The following is an 18,634-nucleotide window of genomic DNA, read 5'->3' as shown; positions in this document are numbered from 1 at the left end:
ATCATACATCTGATTCCTTTGTAGAGGCCAATGCTCATATATCGTACCATCTTCGCTCTTCTCATGTGAAGATCAACTCCCGATCCTGAATCATGCCAACCACTAGTCTTAGCGTCTTTTACCCCGCGAACTAAAATAAGGGGCAATTAAAGAAATGAAACGCGCCATTGGATACAGAGTTTACACCCCTGCATATGGATTCAAATCTCATCTCGCTTCGGGGATCCTCATTCACTTGGCAGCGGTCGCTTCTTCACGTCAAATCACGAAAGTAAGGCGGGAATAAATATCTGAGGGTCGTGATAGTTTGAGACATAGCACGCAGCCTTGCTTGAGGCTGACAAACTGAGACACTCGGCCAAATGGAGGTCTAAAGGTTCAGCTTCTGATGCCGAGTCATATTGGTGGTGAATCACATGTAATGTATTCAAGCCGCGGAAGATATCTCTCTCCTCACCCTAGTCGAGCTGATAGTCTTTTACAGAGCCTTCTTGTCAATCCACTTGACATGTCCAAACTTTCCTTCAGGAGTCTGAAATACATCCGCAGGTGCTCTATAGGGCTTAACCTCCGCATCCGTCAAAACCCTCGTAACATTACTCGCCTTCTCAGCCTCAACATTATATCCCGGCCCATGATCATTCCACGTGGCCATGAAGGTGTAATTATCAACTCTTGGTGTCGACTTGCTCCACTCAATATACCCAGCAGGCAGGATCACAGCATCAAAGTAGGATTGCATGAAGATCGACTTGTGCTGCGAGTTCCATGGTCGTCCGAGGGCACACTTTCCAACAAAGTTTGTAGCGATAGTGGAGTTTACGGGGATGAGCTGGGAGTTGTCGATGTAGACGCCGTATTTGTTGGTGAATGTCGTATTGGTGCCTTTCCAAGCTGTGATGCCGCCTCCGCAGCCTCGGAGAGATAGTGTTGATTTCTCAATCCATGCTGTGCCGAAGCCATACAGGAAATCAGTCTCTCCAGCAATGATGTTGTCGTAGAAGTAGGCGTTTCCAAGTTTTCCAACGTAAACCTATGGAGTCAGTTGTGCGCGAGGATCACGAGAATGAAGACTTACAGTATCTTGGTAAGAGTAAAATCCACAAGAGTAAAAGCCCGCATTAGCCCTGCTCACACCAACCGCATGCGCAGGCCCAGATGATCTTGGCGCAAACTCATTTCTGAAGTCGATGTTATACGCTCTGAAATCCGTGCATCCGAACGGCGTGTCCGCAGGCACAGGAAAGCCCGTAGGTCCAGATCCGGTCAGCGTAGCGTTGAAATTAGGTCCAACGGTGAGTACGCTCGTGAACACATTATCACTCAAACTTCCATTGTTCGTATTCGCAAGGTTGAACCAGATCTGAACATCATTCTGAGCCGTGGTGTTGACGTCAATATCGGCATAGAGGTCCTTGACCCAAGGCTTGTTTGAGGCGCCGATGAGATGGAGGGGACCTCGGCGGGTGACATTCAATTGCTCGCTGTAGTTGCCAGGCGCGATGAGAATGTGGCCTGCAGTTGTTGTGTTGCCCAAAGAGTCGATGGCGTCTTGGATGGAGGAAAAGTCTGCTCGTGGATCATCCTTGGCTACGAAGAGAGTTCCCTTGGGACATCCTTCTGTTGCACGCTTTGTCTGCCGTTGACATTTCTTGTAGGTGTCAACGGATCCTTTGGGAGATGCAGTCGCAGCGGAAAAGAGAGTCGCGGCAATAATTGCCGTCTTGATGATGAAGCCCTTCATGTCGAGATACTTGACACTTGGTCCAAAGCAAAATACTATGGACTCTCAGCCATTATATAAATCTACTAGGTCAACCTCGCATTGGCCGATCCTCCTTCATTTAAACCCCCAAAGCATATAACCAGATCCAAACTCACATATTAAAATCCACAAATCACATTCGAGAATGCATATTATCTGAAAGCTTGTTCGGATATTCGATGCCGTAGTTAATATAATCCTCGATGAGCCCCCGGCAATGGAACCTCACTAACGTTAGTTCTGTCAAGGCACGATCGGTAATTGTAATTCCACCAACGAAAGCGTTGAATTGGAAGTTGATAGCGGCAAAGTGACGATGTTCAGATTGGGGTCTTTGCGGGGGAGCAAAATCAGGCTAATTGGGGTTGGGGTTCTGCGGGGATGGGCATGCCCCCACGGGGTAATTCTCGTTCTGACTTCATAGTTAGAGAATGAGAACGAGTTTTCCAGGATAGTTGAGCAGAGTTTGGTAAGCAGTTGTGTTATCTTGCGATAAGTAAAGTGGGTGGCCGGTGTGATCTCACTGGACTTATCACGATCAAGGCCACATCACGCTTCACCTCTGTGACATCATGTCAACACATTGTAACACTTACTTTCATATGCAACAGATATTAAACTTAATTGATAAGTCTATAAAGTGGCAGTGCTCTGTATTTATGGTTAACAGTACGACTATCTCCACTCATTCCCTGATGTTGATGAAACAAGCTTGAAGGCGATCACGAATCCTTCTACCTCCTGCGGCTCAAAACCTCGGCCCCTAAACCTCCCCTTCTGGCCACTATAACCGCTTCATCAGATAAATCACTCATGTAACATCACATCAAACCTCTATCAAGATCGCCAAGCCCGACATGTCTGCCCACATACCGAAAGCCACGCATGCCCGTTTCAAAACCTATATCAATTTGTCACTGTTCTTAATGCACGCAAACATGAAATATCACTCTAAAACATGAATCAACACGTCAAACATGAATCAACACGTCAAACATGAAAAAACATATCTCGGCTATATATCTAAGTGGCTGATGAAACACTCTCGGCGCCCACGTAACCGTACCCTGAAACAAGCAAAGTTTGCAAAACATCTTGGCTGCTCAACTCTCCCCTGTAAAAATTCTTTCTTGGCACGCACTGTTAGTGCACTGTTAGGAGCGGGATTTTCTACGGGCTACTCGGCCACACAATACTGCGGGGACGCCATCGGCTCCCTAACAGCAGTTTTCAGAGAAGGAATTTTGGAGAGTTCACCTTCTCTGACAACACCTTTGTCGGATCTAATGGCGGCACCTCAGAACCAGAACGCCTTAGATATCGGAGGACGGTGCCCGTGGCATCGGTAGCGACATCCTCCCGATCAACGACGCCGATTGCGATGGGTTTTTCCCCTTTGAAGGCAAGCCGCACCGCCGGCCTCTGATTCCTTCCCAAGGTTTTTCCCTGCCGCCACGACAGTCGACTACGAGCTACAACTTGGTTACTGGAGATTGTGGACTGCGTCAGCAGATGTAGTGATGCGTGAGAGAATTCTGGTCGGTGGAAAAAGCTCGACAGTAGATTGCCCCCGAACCCGCTGACGGGTGACGGGCTTGAGAAATACAGCACCTTTTGTGCCATTGGTATGCTGGATGGTGAAGGAAGCGGGGTTTCCCTGTACCTAGCTAGCTCAGCACGTCTTTTGCTCCAGTAGGAGATCTGGCTTCGTTACAGCCACCCAGACGAAAAATATACAAACAAACAAACAAACAAACAAACAAACATCTTGGCTGCTAGCGAATTTGTCATATCTTGCGAGAGAGCAACTCTATCCAGATTCTTGTCTCAGCTCGAGTTTCGGCCCAGAGATGAGGCTCGGCATGTGCCCGATCATCAGTAATTTCAAAATGTTATAAGATCATCTTAAGTTACAGTCGGGAACAATGGTCTGATTTACAGATCAGTCTACCTTTCTTACCTTCTTTGAGTTATCGAAATTCTCTTCTTTTTTACCCTCCTGGTGAGGATTTATAATTGTTAATTTCAATTTTGCTAGTTGGCTGGACCTTCTTTACGATACGCTCATTACCAATCAACTTTTGAGTTACGTTTTTGTTGATAATATTAAATATGTTGGCCAAGACTCTCTTGTGGGCTGCAGCTGCTACTGCTATGCCACTCGTTGAAATGTCCCCACGGGAACTTCATGAACTAGAAGTTCATCAGCCAGTCTCGAGTAAGTCCCCTTCATACTCATCCAAAGAGTCACACTAATACTTGCCAGTCAGGAAGAATCCACCCCTCGAAGCCCGAGCCAACAGAATCATCCCCGTCGTCGTTGGCGGTGCTCAAGATACCTTCGTTCCTAACATGATTCGAGCAGCAGCGGGAGACGTGATCCAGTTCCAGTTTAGTTCTGGAAACCATACCGTCACTCAAAGCTCCGAAGACTCTCCATGCCAGCCACTTCAGGCTACACAGTCTGGCGTCATTCACAGTGGTCATATTCCTTTCCAGGCTGGACAGACAACCGTTGGAACATTCAATGTTCCTCTCAACAACACGGAGCCCATATATCTGTACTGTGCTACCGGACCACATTGTCAGATCGGTCAGGTGATGGCCATCAACCCGTAAGTCCAACTCCACTCTGTACGACACAGCTACTAACCAGCCCCAGCCCCTCAGAAGAAAACTTGGTTCAGTTCTCCAAGAAGGCAGCCGGTGCCCTGGCCAACGTCGATGCTGGAGCAGCTACAGGCGGAACAGTTGGAGAGATTCCTTTGGCTGAGGCAGCGTTTACTCCGGCTGAGGAAGAAGCTCCTCCTGCACCTTCTGCCCCTGCTCCTCCAGCTGAGACGCCTTCCAGCACTCCTGGGGCAGCGGCTATGGAAGCACATCACCGCCTGGGATATTAAGCGAGTCTGAGGAATGGTTTAGGAAATACTCAGTTCAAGACGCTCCTCAACTTTTAGATCTCTAGTTAAATACATCCCAAAGCCTATTGATCTCAAAACTTGTTCCTTCTTCTCATATTCATCTAACATGAAAGGAACTCTGCATAATGCCGTTACCTTTCAGCCCGTTCATGGTATCACAACCTTTTTAAATTCTCAGCATCATCTATGTCCCATTCTACTCCCCCCGGCCAACCAGAAACCATAAGAGGGTTACACAGATACTTCGTTTGAGTTGGCTAACAAGCTTTTCGCCGTTGAGAGCAACTAATTTCCCAGTTGACAGCCTCGCCAGTGCATAACAGTACTGAAAGTTTAAGCCTGTTCTATTTTGCTTGCTCGGGCTGATTCACACTGCGGTACGACATATTTCTTTCTCATCTCTCACCACTCCAGTTCTCCAAAACCCGCCTCCTGGCTGTGCATTCGCAGTCATCACCATGACTCTGCTTTCTCTTCCTCCAGAGATCGTTGACAAAGTATGCGAGCTATTGTGCAGCCACTGTCAAACTGAGCCTCTGTCTCACTTCCCCCACAAACAAGCCCTTGTCACACCTTGCCCAGATCAAATCTGGGAACATGATGCTGAAGGAGCCAAAGCCCTCGTCAATCTCTCCGAGACATGTCAAACTCTCAACGCCTTGACTCTCCCCCATCTCTACCACCGCGTTCGACCCGACAAAGATATCCTCGACACTTTGACATTTCGCATCTATAGCCCAGATCATCGTCATGAAGTCTTCAAATTCGCCCGCAGTCTCAGTTTGACAGATACTTTGACGCGTAGGTACATCAACGGTCAAAGGTTGGATGCTGAAGAACAAAGCTTCAGTTTTGATGCCATGCTAAAGATGATGCCAAATATTCAGCTCTTGCACCTAAGCTTCTACTTCATACATTATGAGCGTAATCTCCTCGAATCGACAAGGCTAGAATCACTGCGATATCTACACATCGAGGGCCCTGAGCTTGACCTAGCGACGGGGGAACCTCACAACCTGCAATATGCCAATTTGTTCCAACAGGCGCCCAAAATTGATGCACTGGTCATCAGAGTCTACGACTTGTCCTGGTCGTCAAGATCAATGGGACTTGGAAACGTCAAATGCCTCAAAATCGTCAACACCTGTGTTAACCAAAGGGATCTCAACTTTCTTGTTGGTTCATGCCCGCAGCTTGAGCAATTTGTATTCATCGTCCGTGGAAAGACTTTAACTCGGCGGGAAATCGATCGTGGTTACGTGACACTCCAGACACTCCCGCAAGTCCTTTCTCTACGTCAGGGTACACTACGCTACCTCGAAGTTTACTGCAGATACCGGGGGCCGCCTTATGGTGTTGCGCTTGCTGCTCGAAACACCATCGTGAGCTCGCTCAAGGACTTGATCAACCTTGAAACATTTATCTTAGGCGGTCAATACTTCCCTTTCAAGGTGGGTGAGGGGAGAAAACCACCCAAATATTGTCTTGTCGATCTGCTTCCACCATCAATCCATAGCGTCACTATCGAATCAAAAGACCAAAACCTTTACGAGCCTATGTGCGCCCTGGCTGAGGCTGTAAGAAGTGGTTCTTTTACGAAGCTGAAGGAGGTCCGACAGTATAATTTCGACATGAAAAGGGCTTTTCGGCTTGCACGATATGAGGCGTTAGACAATGATACATTTCGAGAGTCGGAGGAGCTTGAGCGGCGAAACAACTTCGATGAGGAAAAGATCTTCTTTCATGATATGCTATTGGAGCTGAGCAGAGGATGCAATGTGTCGTTTTGTGTCCACGAGGAGAAACTCTTTGTACGTGACCCTTTAGCGTAAAGGTGCTGCACTACTTCGTAGGAGTTTGTGGATAGCAGTAGAGATGTGATGCCTGGCTGTGCGAGCTGAAGGGCAGCAAGCATTTAGAACTCAACCGCCTTCTCGAGTTACCTACTGGCAGCCTGATTATAGCTTAGTGCTTCTGAGCTACTTCGGTGACTAAAAACGAATGTTTTGCCAAGTATCTGTTACCATTCTCTGCATCTTCCCAGAGATATACATATAGTTACACAGCTTGTCAGCAACAGCCGCCGACTTTGACCTCAGTAGCCATGCTTTTATCTGAATCTGGCGCCATTTTACTATTTGCTTCCTTGTGGCCTATTGTGCTACCTCAGGGCAGTGCAGCCTAGTATGCAGGATATTTCAGCTGCATAGGCTATCTCAGCATTCACGCGTTTCCCTCACGTGTCAAGACTAATCATCGCGTCACTGTTTCTTTGCTTGTGTAACACTCACTCATATAAATCCTTTGAAGCCCACCAACTCTTTTCTCTTTTTTCTTTTTCCCTCATGCACCTCGCATCCAACTCATCATGATCAAGCCTGCTCTCGATCACATGCCTCCAGAGATTCTGGCCGACATATGTTGGTATCTCTGCAGTCACTGCACAAATGATCATCTGAGTCACTATCCCCAGCCAAACTCACTCGCAACTCCTAAGCCCGGAAAACTATGGGGAAAGCAATCTGCTGAGGACACCACCGGCCTTCTTAGCCTTGCTCGCACTTGTCGGGTCCTGAACGAGGCTGCGACGCCATATATCTACCACAACATCGACGCAAGAGGATGGCCAGAGGAGAAGATCACTGAATTCCTTAGGGATCGCCGCCAGCTGCAGGAGAGATCTTTCGTCCGACGTCTCACGTATGAGGTCGACCCGTTCCCCTTGTACACTCTACTATGCAGGATGCCTGGTCTCCAGCTACTCTCCTTGGTAGACCGTGGTAACTCCTTCAGCCAGACACTCGCAAGCAAAGCCCAGAAAAAGCTGCATGATCTGCGATATCTGCACCTCAAAAACACACATAACAAGGCCGTCCGTGACCTAAGCACACTGGAGAACTTGTTCGAAATGGCACCAAACATCAAGACACTTGTCATCGAGTCCCATCATCTTGAGTGGAAGACGGACCCAGAGGACCCTCCTACGATGCCGCTCGCAAACCTCACTTGTCTGAAGCTCTTCAACGTAAGTGTCGACCCGAGCATTATAGAAGGAATCCTCGAGAAATGCGGCCCTCTTGAGTCATTCATATACATATGCCAGCCAGCATGGTCTGTAACGCCCTCAAACCTCCTGTTCGCACTCGACAAATCCTCTTCGACCTTGCGTTACCTAGAATGCTGCTGGCACTCAATAAATAGTGCGCCTATGCTATCCTTACTCCTCCGTTCGCTCGAGACGTTTGAAAGACTACAGACGTTGGTTCTTGGTGGGGATTCCCTTTTTATTGGAATATCCTGCGAGGATGAGGCCACCCATACCTTCACAGTAAAGACCCTTGACCCGGCAAGTCTGGTCGAGCTTCTCCCCGCCTCTATTGTTGAGGTTCGGATCGACTCGAAACACCTCCACGGTGGTATGTACAAACCTATGGTAGCACTGGGCCAGGCAAAACAAGCTGGATTGTTTCCAGAACTTCGGTCCTTCTTGCAGAGCAACTTCGATGATTCCGTAGTTCCTTACACCTTGAGAGACCTCAGCGGGCTATCTGAGAGATACGGGATCTCGTTTCAACAAGAGGCCGGGCCTATATTCCCACCGCCTGTGGCCTGTCCTCGAAGGGCCGTTATTCGGCCGGGCAGGATGCGAAGGCACCCGGCGGCACTGCATCCACATGCCCCGTAGAATTTTCGTCCGGTTGCTTTGAGGACAGTCTGTGAAGGTGGGATGATTTAAGCGCTGGTATGAAAGAGCACAACAGGGCCATGTAACTCAGTATCAATGTTACCACATTCTATGATAGCAATACAATCCATGCGCTACAGCATCTTATTCATAGTTTCGTAGCTTTTTATCGCTCTCACTTACAGTATTCCGACATAGCGTTGTGCAATTGAAGGTTGGCGAATCGGTGAGTGGATTCTAACTCAATTAGATCTTACCTCTTGTGTGACTCATTCACGATCCTTCGACGCTAAGCTATACGCGCATATACGAGCCTCATCAAGAATCTCCTGCCAAGAAACCTACATATTTCTGATAGTGTATGTTGAAAGAAGACAGAATCCCAAGGTTATTCTGGGTAGCCCAGCAAATCACCATTCGCGAACCACGATGGAGGTAGCTCAGCACTTCATCAAGGCAGAGAGCCTGACCGACGTCAAAACCGCCGGCGAAGGTCTCGAATGTCTCGTTTATAAAGCAAGCTCGCCATTATATGGCCCAGTCGTTCTCAGGGTGCCTAGAGTCAAGATCTACCAGAACGCTAATGACCCAAACACCAATGCAAGTGATCTCATCCAACAAGAGATGAAGATCTACAAGCTTCTTCAAAATGATTCAGTACCTGTACCCAAGGCATATAAGTACCTTGAAGAAGATGGTTATCCAGCGATGTTGTGCGAGTACGTGGACGACGATGGAACAGAGATCACGTTTGAGGAGATGGGACGTGTAGCGGCGATGATACACTCATCGCCGTTGTCCGATCCAGCAATGAAGACAGTTGCCCTGGAGACAGCAGATGTGTTCTCAACAATCGAACAAAGACTTAAAAGGCGCTTCTCAGTGCTGTCGCAAACAGTCCCAGGGGCTTCCAGCTGGATAGCGAACTGGGCACACATTCACACCGTCCTCGAAGGTCTCAAACGATTCCCTTCAAGTCTACTTCACATGGACTTTCGCGACGTCAATCTCCGCCATAAAGATGGACGAATAAGCGCTGTGATCGATTGGACCAACGCCCTCGTCGGCCCAGCAGCCATTGACCTCTTCCGCACGCTGGAGTTCAGTCAACTCGACGAAAGCTTCATCAAAGGTTACAATGAAGTGACTACCTGGCCAGATGTTGCCTCAAAAGAGGAATGCCTGCTAAGACTTGATGCTGCGCTTGTGTTGGCGCTTGTGTTCACGTCAGAGGCGCCTGATGCTGAGAGAGCCGAAGTTGCGGTGGCGAGGGTGAAAGAACTCTCAAAAAGCCTGGTGGAAGCTACGTCGCACGATTGACAAGGATTTTAGTTAGACGGCACGAGCGTTAAGCATTGATATGGTAAAGCTAATGGGCTCTCAACGAGTTAATGATACAGGTTGGCGTGGTGAAAGGGCTGGTTACATAGAATGGCGTTACTCAACTTACGCAAGAAATTGAACTGCTTCGTTAACGCATTCTAGCTGATCCATGAAAATTCGTCATTGTCAATATTCGCAGTATCTGTAAAGAGTGTCGAAATACGCTTCATATCGGGACCTCCGCCGGTGAGTGTTGTCTATCGGAAGTCTTATTGAGACCATCCACAACCAAGCCTAGCCCCAGCGACAGCACCTTCAACGTTCAACAGACATCGCGCAGCTTCGCAAGAATCGTAACAGAACGTATTCTTGGATATCGTATTAGTCTATTGTCATAAAATATGTGTATGTATATAAGCAGTCTACCGTCCACCCCAATGCACCAGCTTATCATGGCACTTATCCCAGCCCTCAAAGTACGGCTTTCTCTTCTCGTCACCTGCACCCCCAGCTCTCGCAAGATACTCAAGCACCATGTTTCCCCAAAGCCAGCTCGCAGGTCCCTTGCCTGGATGCGTCTGATCTTTATACAGCATCGACAACGACGAGATCAAACGTCCCCACTCAAACACTTCATGGCCCGCCTTCTCCGCCGTCGCACGCGCAAGTCGTTCAAGATCGTAAATACTCGCATCTCTAGCATCGCTCTCACGGTGCATAGTCATCGCGCGGAACATAACAGGCGCGTCCCCGAATTCCGTGTGTATTCTCTCAACAAACGTGCGGATTCGAGCAGCGACGAAGCGGATTTCTTGCCAGACTAGTTGACGAACGCGTGTTCCCATGGGATACACGTCTTTCTCGTGGTTGGCTTCACCAGCTTCCCAGAATGCGCGTTGGTCCCAGAGGCCGTTTTGCCAGAGGATCAGATCAGGGTGACCATTCGGACCCCGGACTTGGTCGTGGAGAGGAGTCCAGTATTTATCCCATCGTTCCTCGAGGGAGATCTCCTCCATGTCGTCCATCCACCACCAATCGGGACGGTATGTCATACTGCCGGCAAAGTGCCAGTGGTGGAATGTCAGGTTGAACTCGGGAATATCGCAGGAGGCGATTGTGTGTGGTTTAGGTTGCTTCATGCCGCGCTTGAACTCGCCGCAGAAGAATTGCATCATGAATCGATCGACGGAATCGCTGAAAAGAATGATGCGACGACCCCAGAGCCAGCCGAAGCCGCCGTCATCCTTCATCTCAGCAAACGCCTGAACGCTCGTCTCTCCATTGGCGTTTATCGCCTTCTTTCGTCGGGTACTCTCGGCAATTGCCTCAACAAGCCATTGTCGCGGTGTAGAAGCAAGTTCGACGAATTCATCTTCAGGTTCCGTCGCATTAAAGATAACATTGCCAGCCGCAGGATACACAGCATAATCGGGCGCATCCGCCTCAAGCAGATCATCTGTAAAGGGGATCCATTGTGTCTTCTTATACTGATCGGTACCGTTTATATCAGCGGGAATATAAAGATATCCCGGTCTTCGATACGGATCCTCGCAGTCTAACTGTTGAACTTCAGGCGTAGAAGTGTTGGAGGCGGTGTTGTTCTGTGGTGATCTGTAGTAAAGTTAAACAATCGTTAGCGCAAGCCAAGAGCAATGCCAAGTTTTTTCGCGCGCTGTCATCAATTCCGGGGGAGCCCAACGGTCGAGGAGACTAAGGAATTTTGACGTACGGATACGAGAAAGCACTATCCCAATACTCTTCTGCTTTGTTATGTGCGTAAACCCACGGTACTTCTAATGATTCTTGGAAAAATGTGAAAACAAGGATGAAAAAAGAGAGAATGGCTGCGATGGTAACGCCCGTCATCAATGGAGAACGCGACATTGTAGACATCATCATCAAGACGACGTTTTTAAGGAAAAATACAAAAAGAGTGGCTAAGACAACCCAGGACAAACAAGAAAAAGGGAAGAATAACATCAATTGAACAACCTGGGGTCATACTCTATAAAACTCACGCTCCTTATCCCAAACACTCCGTCCTGCGATTCCATCGCTCCAGAAAAAACCAAGAAGAGAGTGTTGATCATTCTCCACTACCCCTTAATAACCTGTTACATGATTTGATGTCGGAGTGTATAAGAAACAAGGAATAAGGTCCGACGCGTAACAGAAGCGGCAGTTGTTGCACGGGATTATTTAACTTCTGACACTGGGCACATGGGTCCCTTGGTTTCAGAGTGTGGGTTTGCACGTATCAGATGCGAACAAGCCTGAGGCGATCGCAATGAGTGCGGTTCCACTGGATGATGAAAGATGTCACTGCGGCTGAGGATGATTCATTTAAAGTGATGGTCGATCTATGATGATAAGTCATGCGAGATTTATTCTACGAGATGAAGTTCATGGGTTTGAGATTATTGAGATTATTGAATGATGCGTTCTTGAGAAAATGGTTGAGTTGAGAAGCTAATTTAAGCTTACCGTCCTCGGTTCTAGAATCATGCATAAAAGCAACGCCACTGCCAAGATGAGCTTGGCAACTCTAAACTGTGTGCCAAACAGTGAAGCCAGACATTTGGTAACAGGAGCAGCTGAAAATAGCATTCCTTGCAGGGTGCCATTTCCAAATTAATTGAAACATTGGAATAGAAGGGTGTATTGAAACGTGAGATGACATGACGGGAAAACTTGTGGAAAAGTGCAAAAAAATCGACCACGCCAGGAGTCGAACCTGGAATCTCTAGAGATTTCTCTATTTGCTCGAAAGCCGAAATCTAGCGCCTTAGCCATTAGGCCACGCGGCCCGATCTTGTTTGTTGAAGGACTAGGGTGTCAGCAGTGTCCATGAATGGGATTGGCAGCAGGTTCTTGATTGAGATCCGCCTCGCTCAGCAGTGCGCTTGGATCATGGTTGGGCTGTTGATGCGTTACAGACTTTCAAGGCTATCGTGAGGCTGGATCTAAGGCCTTTCACGCATTGAGTTTGTGTTTACGTGGCTGTGAACTGAGTTTCTCGGATACGTTGCTTGTTTCACAAACCACGACTCAATGAACTTGGACAATGCTGGTACTTGAGCTCATCGGGAAGTTAATACTGCTGTATCATTTCATGCATAAAGAAGCACTAGAAACAGAATATTTTCATATAAAACATTCTGATCCTTCATATGCTTCCAGCCTCATCTTCGCACACCCTTCACACTCTAGTCGCCGATTACCCTGAACTGAACTCAAAAACGTCAGCGCTACAGCAGCACCGGTCGGCTCGGGCGGTATGGATTGTCTTGGATATCGGTAGGTATCTGTGATTGCAATTGCATCTTCAACTCGAGTCGTAACGCGATGTGATGAGATGGTTGTGTGATAAGACTTGGCTGTCATGGCGTCTTGTGAAGATGGGTTGACAGGCGGGGTTTGTTCCATTCAGCGATGAACCGCAACACCACCATTTCATTGCTCAATCAATGAAGTAACTTCACCTCAAGATACTATATACTATGTAAACCTCATCTCTTTCGTAATGCCTCAACTTACGCAACTCAATGAATCCATGCTCCACAGTCAACAACAAAGCTTAACTGATCCTTCAAAGCAAACCCCGACTTCCGAACCTCTTCCTCCGCAATCCCCCCCGGCCCATCGCCTCTTCATGACAAGCAATTGCGTCAGGAACAGCTCGATGGCAGCATTGCCGCGCCCGATGGCACAATGTGCCAGTCTCAACCAATCACCACACACACACAGCACGCAATTGCGAGCCTTGCCCCTCTGGGGTCAAGTGAGGGGCTGATTATGGTGGGGGGACACCCTTTTTAGTGAGGGGTGCTGTATCTGTATCGCGATGCTTCCTTTTTTTGGCGGGGTTGTCATGATGGGCCTTTAGAACTTCATTAAGAGGGTTAGAGATATTATGACTGGGATAGCTTGAGTAACTAAATAATAATACAGTCAAAAGAGGTAAACATGTGTGAGTTACTCGAAAATAGGATGCATTCGTATGCATGAGGAATGGAATATTCAGGGTCTGAGGGGTTACCGTTGCAACGCCAACACCAACATCCGAACCCCCCCAAGCTTGGCTTTCCAATCACCAATATCACTACCCTCGTGGCGTATTCAAATTGCCCGGGCCAAACAACCCAGATCGTCATCTTAGCTTAATAACGCAAGCCTCTTCCAGTCTGCCACTAACCTAACACCTCCGCTCCAACAAGGTGCAAGCCAAGCTCCCTCCCAAGAAACCACATCGCCCTATATAATCCCCCTCTCCACCCCTCCCTCCCTCAAAACACCTTCTCCTCTTCATATTTCTTCTCATCACTCACAACAAATCTACACAAAAATGTCTGCTCCCGCTCCCCTTCGTCTGGGCTCTACCGCCCCCAACTTCCAGGCCGAGACCACAAAGGGCAAGATTGACTTCCACGAGTTCATCGGCGACAACTGGGTCATTCTCTTCTCTCACCCTGAGGACTACACTCCCGTCTGCACCACTGAGCTCGGCGCCTTTGCCAAGCTTCAGCCTGAGTTCACCAAGCGTGGTGTCAAGCTGATTGGTCTCTCTGCCAACACTATTGAGTCCCACGAGGGATGGATCAAGGATATTGGTGAGGTTACCGGCGGCAACGTCGAGTTCCCCATCATTGGCGACAAGCAGCGCCAGGTTTCTCTCCTCTACGACATGTGAGTCTTCTTTATACATATCATGGTTGGATTTATAAGCTAATGGTGTTCAGGATCGACCAGCAGGATGCTACCAACGTCGATGAGAAGGGCATCGCCTTCACCATCCGATCCGTCTTCATCATCGACCCCAAGAAGACCATCCGCACCATCTTCTCCTACCCCGCCTCCACCGGCCGCAACGCTGCCGAGGTTCTCCGCGTCATCGACTCCCTCCAGACCGGTGACAAGTACCGCATCACCACCCCTATCAACTGGGTCCCTGGTGAGGACGTCATCGTCCACCCCTCGGTCAAGAACGAGGAGGCCAAGACCCTCTTCCCCGAGTTCCGCATCGTCAAGCCTTACCTCCGATTCACTCCTCTCGCCAAGGAGAAGGTTCTTCCCCCTCAGTAAATTAGTTGCGAAAAAAAGCGGTTTAATATTATGATACCTTTGCAGATGGGCGCAAAAAGGACGGGGATTAGTACGCCATGAGATTGAAGTCTTGTGATGGAACGACTGGTCCGGAATAGATTAGTCTAGATTTGAGCCATTTGTGATAGCTCTGAGATGAAATAAATGAAGAAATGATCAAACTATATGAATAAGTGCCCGAGAAGTCATGAGAACCTCTGTTTATTGTTGACACGTCCCTCATGCGACGAGGTTATTTCTGATCGCGGGGTTTCGGGCCATCGGTCACCGATACCGGCGTTAAGCTTTCAGGGTCCACACAAGCTTATGTGAATCCATTATAACCTCGGCGGAGCAAGAAAGCCGGGCTGAGGATCATGACTTCAAGAAAGCGATTGTTCATCAAGCATGTATCTTTCGAAGTGGTGTCTAGGCTTCGTATCTTCAGCTTTGAAACCACGGTCCTAATTACCCTGCGTACACAAGATTACCATACGCATGAACTATAGCTCAACAAGCCAATGCACAAGAAATGCTGGTATGCTTACAGATCTGTCGGTTTATTCTTAGTTTAAAGGTGTATGAACTCGTGTATCTACCGCAAACGGAAGCGCTGTCTCGTTGTACTATGCTAGGATCACCAACTCGAACCAGGCTCTATTCCATCTTTCCGCCCCAGCGCTTCAAGCTCACTTCTTCACAAACTCAATCTTCCTTGCCAGCCAACATCCGATCGTCACACCAACAAAAGCACCCTTCTCATCCCTATGGAAGACGAGCGTCCAATCCCCAGGCGGCTTTGCATCCATACCTCTTGGGTTCGCAAGGGCCCAGACATCCCCTCCAAGATATCTCATGAACTGAGCTGGACTATGACCCAAGAATCCCTCAAACGTGCCAAACATGAGTCCACCCTGGTCAACACAGTGAAATATGGAGCCAATTTCTTCAGAGTAAAAGTCTCCTGTGAAAGCTGAGTTGTCGACGGGTGTATCGCCAATCTTGAGGCGCTTTGCGTTCAGGGTTCTGTTCTCCTTCAGACGGTGAATGCGAAGGTTGTCGCCGTCGACGACGGCTACCATTGCACGAGATTCACCGCGTTCAGGGTCCGTCAGATTGACGGGCTCAGCGTAGTTGGCATAGTTAACCACGATCTGTCCCTTTTTACCATTCTTGATCGTGACAGCCAATTGAGTGCCATCGTCAAGATAGATACCCGGCCAAGCAGGCGATGCATCAACAAGCGTAGGCGGCGGAGGCTTTTGAAGAGCTAAAGTAGTCTGGATGATATGTTCGACAAGTGTTGCTGCATCAGCTTCATGGTTGAACATGGCCACAACTGAAAGACGCTCTTCTGGTACATGAGCCCGATAAAGTCTGAAACCACGAAGAGCACCACCGTGACCGATTCCAGAAACACTGCCGTATTGACTATGACCAAGGCCTTGAGAGTATATCGAAGGAACTCCGTCTGTGAAAGGCGTAGGCTTGAAGATTGCGCGGTACCAGCTGTTAGGATCGAACAGGCTACGATCCAGGAACGACTCGTAAGCGATCATATCGCCGAGCGAAGCGATGATACCTGCATCGCCAGCCCACTCGATACGGTTCTCAGCAGGGATATAACCTCGGTCCTCATCACCTTCATATCCAACGCAAGGCGGTGGAAGTTTCGCCGTGTCTGCACCAAGCTGAGCAGTCTTCATACCAGCCGGTCTAAAGATGCGTGCATTGAGGAGATCTGAGAGTGATTCTTTAGTAGTAGCTTCGACGACTCGCGCTACGATGTTGAAGTTGGTGTTGCAGTAAGAGTACTCCGTTCCGGGTGTGAAATGCGTCGACTTGATCGTCTTCAACACCTTCTCATTGTGCTCAGCAATTGAGTAAGGATCCTCAGGCTTCGCACCCCAGAGTAAAGTAATAGCCCAATAGTCGCGAATGCCAGATCGATTGTTGCACAAATGATCAATCTTCAACTCCCCAGTCTTGGCAAGCTCTGGAAGAATCTCTTTCAACTTCTCCTCAAACTGCGTCTTCACATCTCCCTTCTCCGCCAACTTCGGCGTGGGATTCTTTTCCAGATCTGCAACTAGTCCACAGAGCATCTGCTTTGAGATCGAGCATATAGGAATTAGGGTATCATCCGTCATGGGAATCCTGCGGTTGAAGTCGGCGTAACCCCAGACGCGCTGATCAACGAGGGCTCCATCTGAGAGAACGGCAACGGCGCCGCCTGGACCGCGGATGCGGGCTGGGATCGCCTTTAGGATATCTTGGACTATTTCCTTTGATACGGGCATTTTGTGATGACGGGTTGGTGTTGGTTATGAGTGCGGGGTTGGAGAACTGAGTGAGACCACATTATATGGGAGCCAGTGTCGTAATTGGAAGGTGGGACAACATGCACTTTGATAACACAGCAACTACGAAGCTCATCATGGTAGGTACCTTGGATAGCATCGCGACCACTAAATATCGAAATATCACCAGCTTCTTGTTGACGAGAGCATAGGATCTCAATGCAGTTGCCTCGTGAACTTGTTTGCTCAATTGCTAGGTATGGCCCGAGCTAACCTGGAGCTGCCTGAGCTGTCAGATATCATGTTTGCTGCGACAACTTAGCAAGTTTTGTTTGCTATTTCATATCGCATCCTGGTATGGGGCACCAATATTCGTATGAGTTATAGCCAGAGATTGATCTACAAGAATGAGACTTGGATCCAGAGCTGAGAAAGCCACAGCTGAGTCGGAGCTTCGTTGTGCCGCTGATGAGCATCGCTCGCGAGAATGAAGATCTTCAATCATCCAAGTAACAGTAACTTATACATTGATGACCATGCAAAGGGAAGAAGCATTCAATTGTATGAAGGGATATCAAATTCATGCTATATAGCAGGCTTACTTCGGCGAGCTTGTGATCAACACCCAATAAGACCCAACCTAGTCGATGCTCTTAGTTATTATTCGTGGCTATAACGTCTTGGTATATCGATGTTGGCTGAACTGCTCCGTAATAGGACTATTGGCTGCCAGGAAGTTATCTTAAGAGTAGGAGAACTGTTCTGCTATGATGAGCAAGCCCATTTGTTGAAGACGGCAAGGTGAAACTCTTGATGGCCACCTCCAAGAGACAGCTCAGAGCTTTGAAGGGCAAATCATTAGCGGGCGAAAACCTCCGCTTCTACGTTGGTCCACAATATGCAGTGCTTCAAGTCTCTACAAAGATTCTGTATCGTATGTATAGAAATATGTGAGAGTCAGTTCGTGTTGTATCCTTGTCATCTTGCTTGATCATAATAGAGTGGCATAAGCAGCCACAACTACCTCACTCGAGCCACATAACACACATTATGGATCTAGGATATTGTATACTGAAACTAACTATTGTAGCAAACAATAGTTAGTTCGTTTCCTCTTGTCGAATGTGTCTGGTACATTGTTGACCAGCCACTGACCTGACGAATATCTCCACATATTCGGATCTGGTGCCTTGGGTTAGAACTGGAAAATTAACTTCGGACATGGGAAGATCCGTCATGGCGGCAGCGTTATGATGATCTATGGGGAGACTCAAAGTCTTCGAGTCAAGGTCCCGCTGGTGACATGCCGTTTCGTCTGCAGCTAGCATTGGTATCACCATATCCATCATTAAAAGCCATGTGGTTGCTATAACCACTGAAGAAAAGAGCCGAGTCGTCTGAAGGGGTAATATTGCGAGAAGACGGTGGACGAAGACATGGGCCTTAGTGATATGTTAGTAAGGAGAGGCGGGTTTCGCGATGATTGTCCCCGACTTCACAGCTGGTGGATCACTAATCACCAGCCCGGAATATCCTCAGCGGACGCCGTTGGAATGCC

The 18,634-nt window shown here is 48.3% G+C and overlaps 7 protein-coding genes and 1 non-coding gene across 8 annotated transcripts; 4 read left to right on the top strand and 4 right to left on the bottom strand.

Annotated features, from left to right (window-relative positions):
• Positions 1-364: 364 nt before the first annotated feature.
• On the bottom strand, positions 365-1,796 carry FOXG_15434 (pectinesterase). Its single transcript, XM_018395532.1, has 2 exons — positions 1,079-1,796; positions 365-1,033 (listed from the first exon to the last, which is right to left on the bottom strand). Exons 1-2 carry the CDS (start codon positions 1,742-1,744, stop codon positions 479-481), a joined length of 1,221 nt encoding a protein of 406 aa, XP_018255417.1. The 5' UTR covers positions 1,745-1,796; the 3' UTR covers positions 365-478.
• A 1,712-nt stretch (positions 1,797-3,508) lies between these two features.
• Positions 3,509-4,763, top strand: FOXG_15433 (uncharacterized protein). The gene is made up of 3 exons (XM_018395531.1): positions 3,509-3,983; positions 4,032-4,380; positions 4,428-4,763. Exons 1-3 carry the CDS (start codon positions 3,878-3,880, stop codon positions 4,663-4,665), a joined length of 693 nt encoding a protein of 230 aa, XP_018255416.1. The 5' UTR covers positions 3,509-3,877; the 3' UTR covers positions 4,666-4,763.
• A 381-nt stretch (positions 4,764-5,144) lies between these two features.
• On the top strand, positions 5,145-6,518 carry FOXG_21910 (uncharacterized protein; the record flags this gene model as incomplete). Its single annotated transcript, XM_018402290.1, has 1 exon — positions 5,145-6,518. The coding sequence occupies one exon, from the start codon at positions 5,145-5,147 to the stop codon at positions 6,516-6,518; it is 1,374 nt and encodes a 457-aa protein (XP_018255415.1).
• Positions 6,519-7,054: 536 nt separating this feature from the next.
• On the top strand, positions 7,055-9,850 carry FOXG_15432 (uncharacterized protein; the record flags this gene model as incomplete). Its single annotated transcript, XM_018395530.1, has 2 exons — positions 7,055-7,711; positions 8,666-9,850. 2 exons carry the CDS (start codon positions 7,055-7,057, stop codon positions 9,689-9,691), a joined length of 1,683 nt encoding a protein of 560 aa, XP_018255414.1. The 3' UTR covers positions 9,692-9,850.
• A 177-nt stretch (positions 9,851-10,027) lies between these two features.
• Positions 10,028-11,807, bottom strand: FOXG_15431 (uncharacterized protein). The gene is made up of 2 exons (XM_018395529.1): positions 11,424-11,807; positions 10,028-11,305 (listed from the first exon to the last, which is right to left on the bottom strand). The coding sequence occupies exons 1-2, from the start codon at positions 11,672-11,674 to the stop codon at positions 10,117-10,119; spliced, it is 1,440 nt and encodes a 479-aa protein (XP_018255413.1). The 5' UTR covers positions 11,675-11,807; the 3' UTR covers positions 10,028-10,116.
• Positions 11,808-12,407: 600 nt separating this feature from the next.
• On the bottom strand, positions 12,408-12,501 carry FOXG_21909. Its single transcript has one exon. It is a non-coding gene; the product is annotated as a tRNA-Arg (tRNA).
• Positions 12,502-13,553: 1,052 nt separating this feature from the next.
• On the top strand, positions 13,554-15,343 carry FOXG_15430 (peroxidase). The gene is made up of 2 exons (XM_018395528.1): positions 13,554-14,380; positions 14,434-15,343. The coding sequence occupies exons 1-2, from the start codon at positions 14,040-14,042 to the stop codon at positions 14,774-14,776; spliced, it is 684 nt and encodes a 227-aa protein (XP_018255412.1). The 5' UTR covers positions 13,554-14,039; the 3' UTR covers positions 14,777-15,343.
• FOXG_15429 (uncharacterized protein) lies at positions 15,310-17,112 on the bottom strand. The gene has a single exon (XM_018395527.1). The coding sequence runs from the start codon at positions 17,074-17,076 to the stop codon at positions 15,466-15,468; it is 1,611 nt and encodes a 536-aa protein (XP_018255411.1). The 5' UTR covers positions 17,077-17,112; the 3' UTR covers positions 15,310-15,465.
• Between the last annotated feature and the right edge of the window lie 1,522 nt (positions 17,113-18,634).

The sequence above is a fragment of the Fusarium oxysporum genome, chromosome 5 (genome assembly GCF_000149955.1).
Source record: "Fusarium oxysporum f. sp. lycopersici 4287 chromosome 5, whole genome shotgun sequence".
NCBI lineage: Eukaryota > Fungi > Ascomycota > Sordariomycetes > Hypocreales > Nectriaceae > Fusarium > Fusarium oxysporum.
Note: the sequence above shows the minus strand (reverse complement) of the source record. Positions and strands in the feature narration are given on the sequence as shown.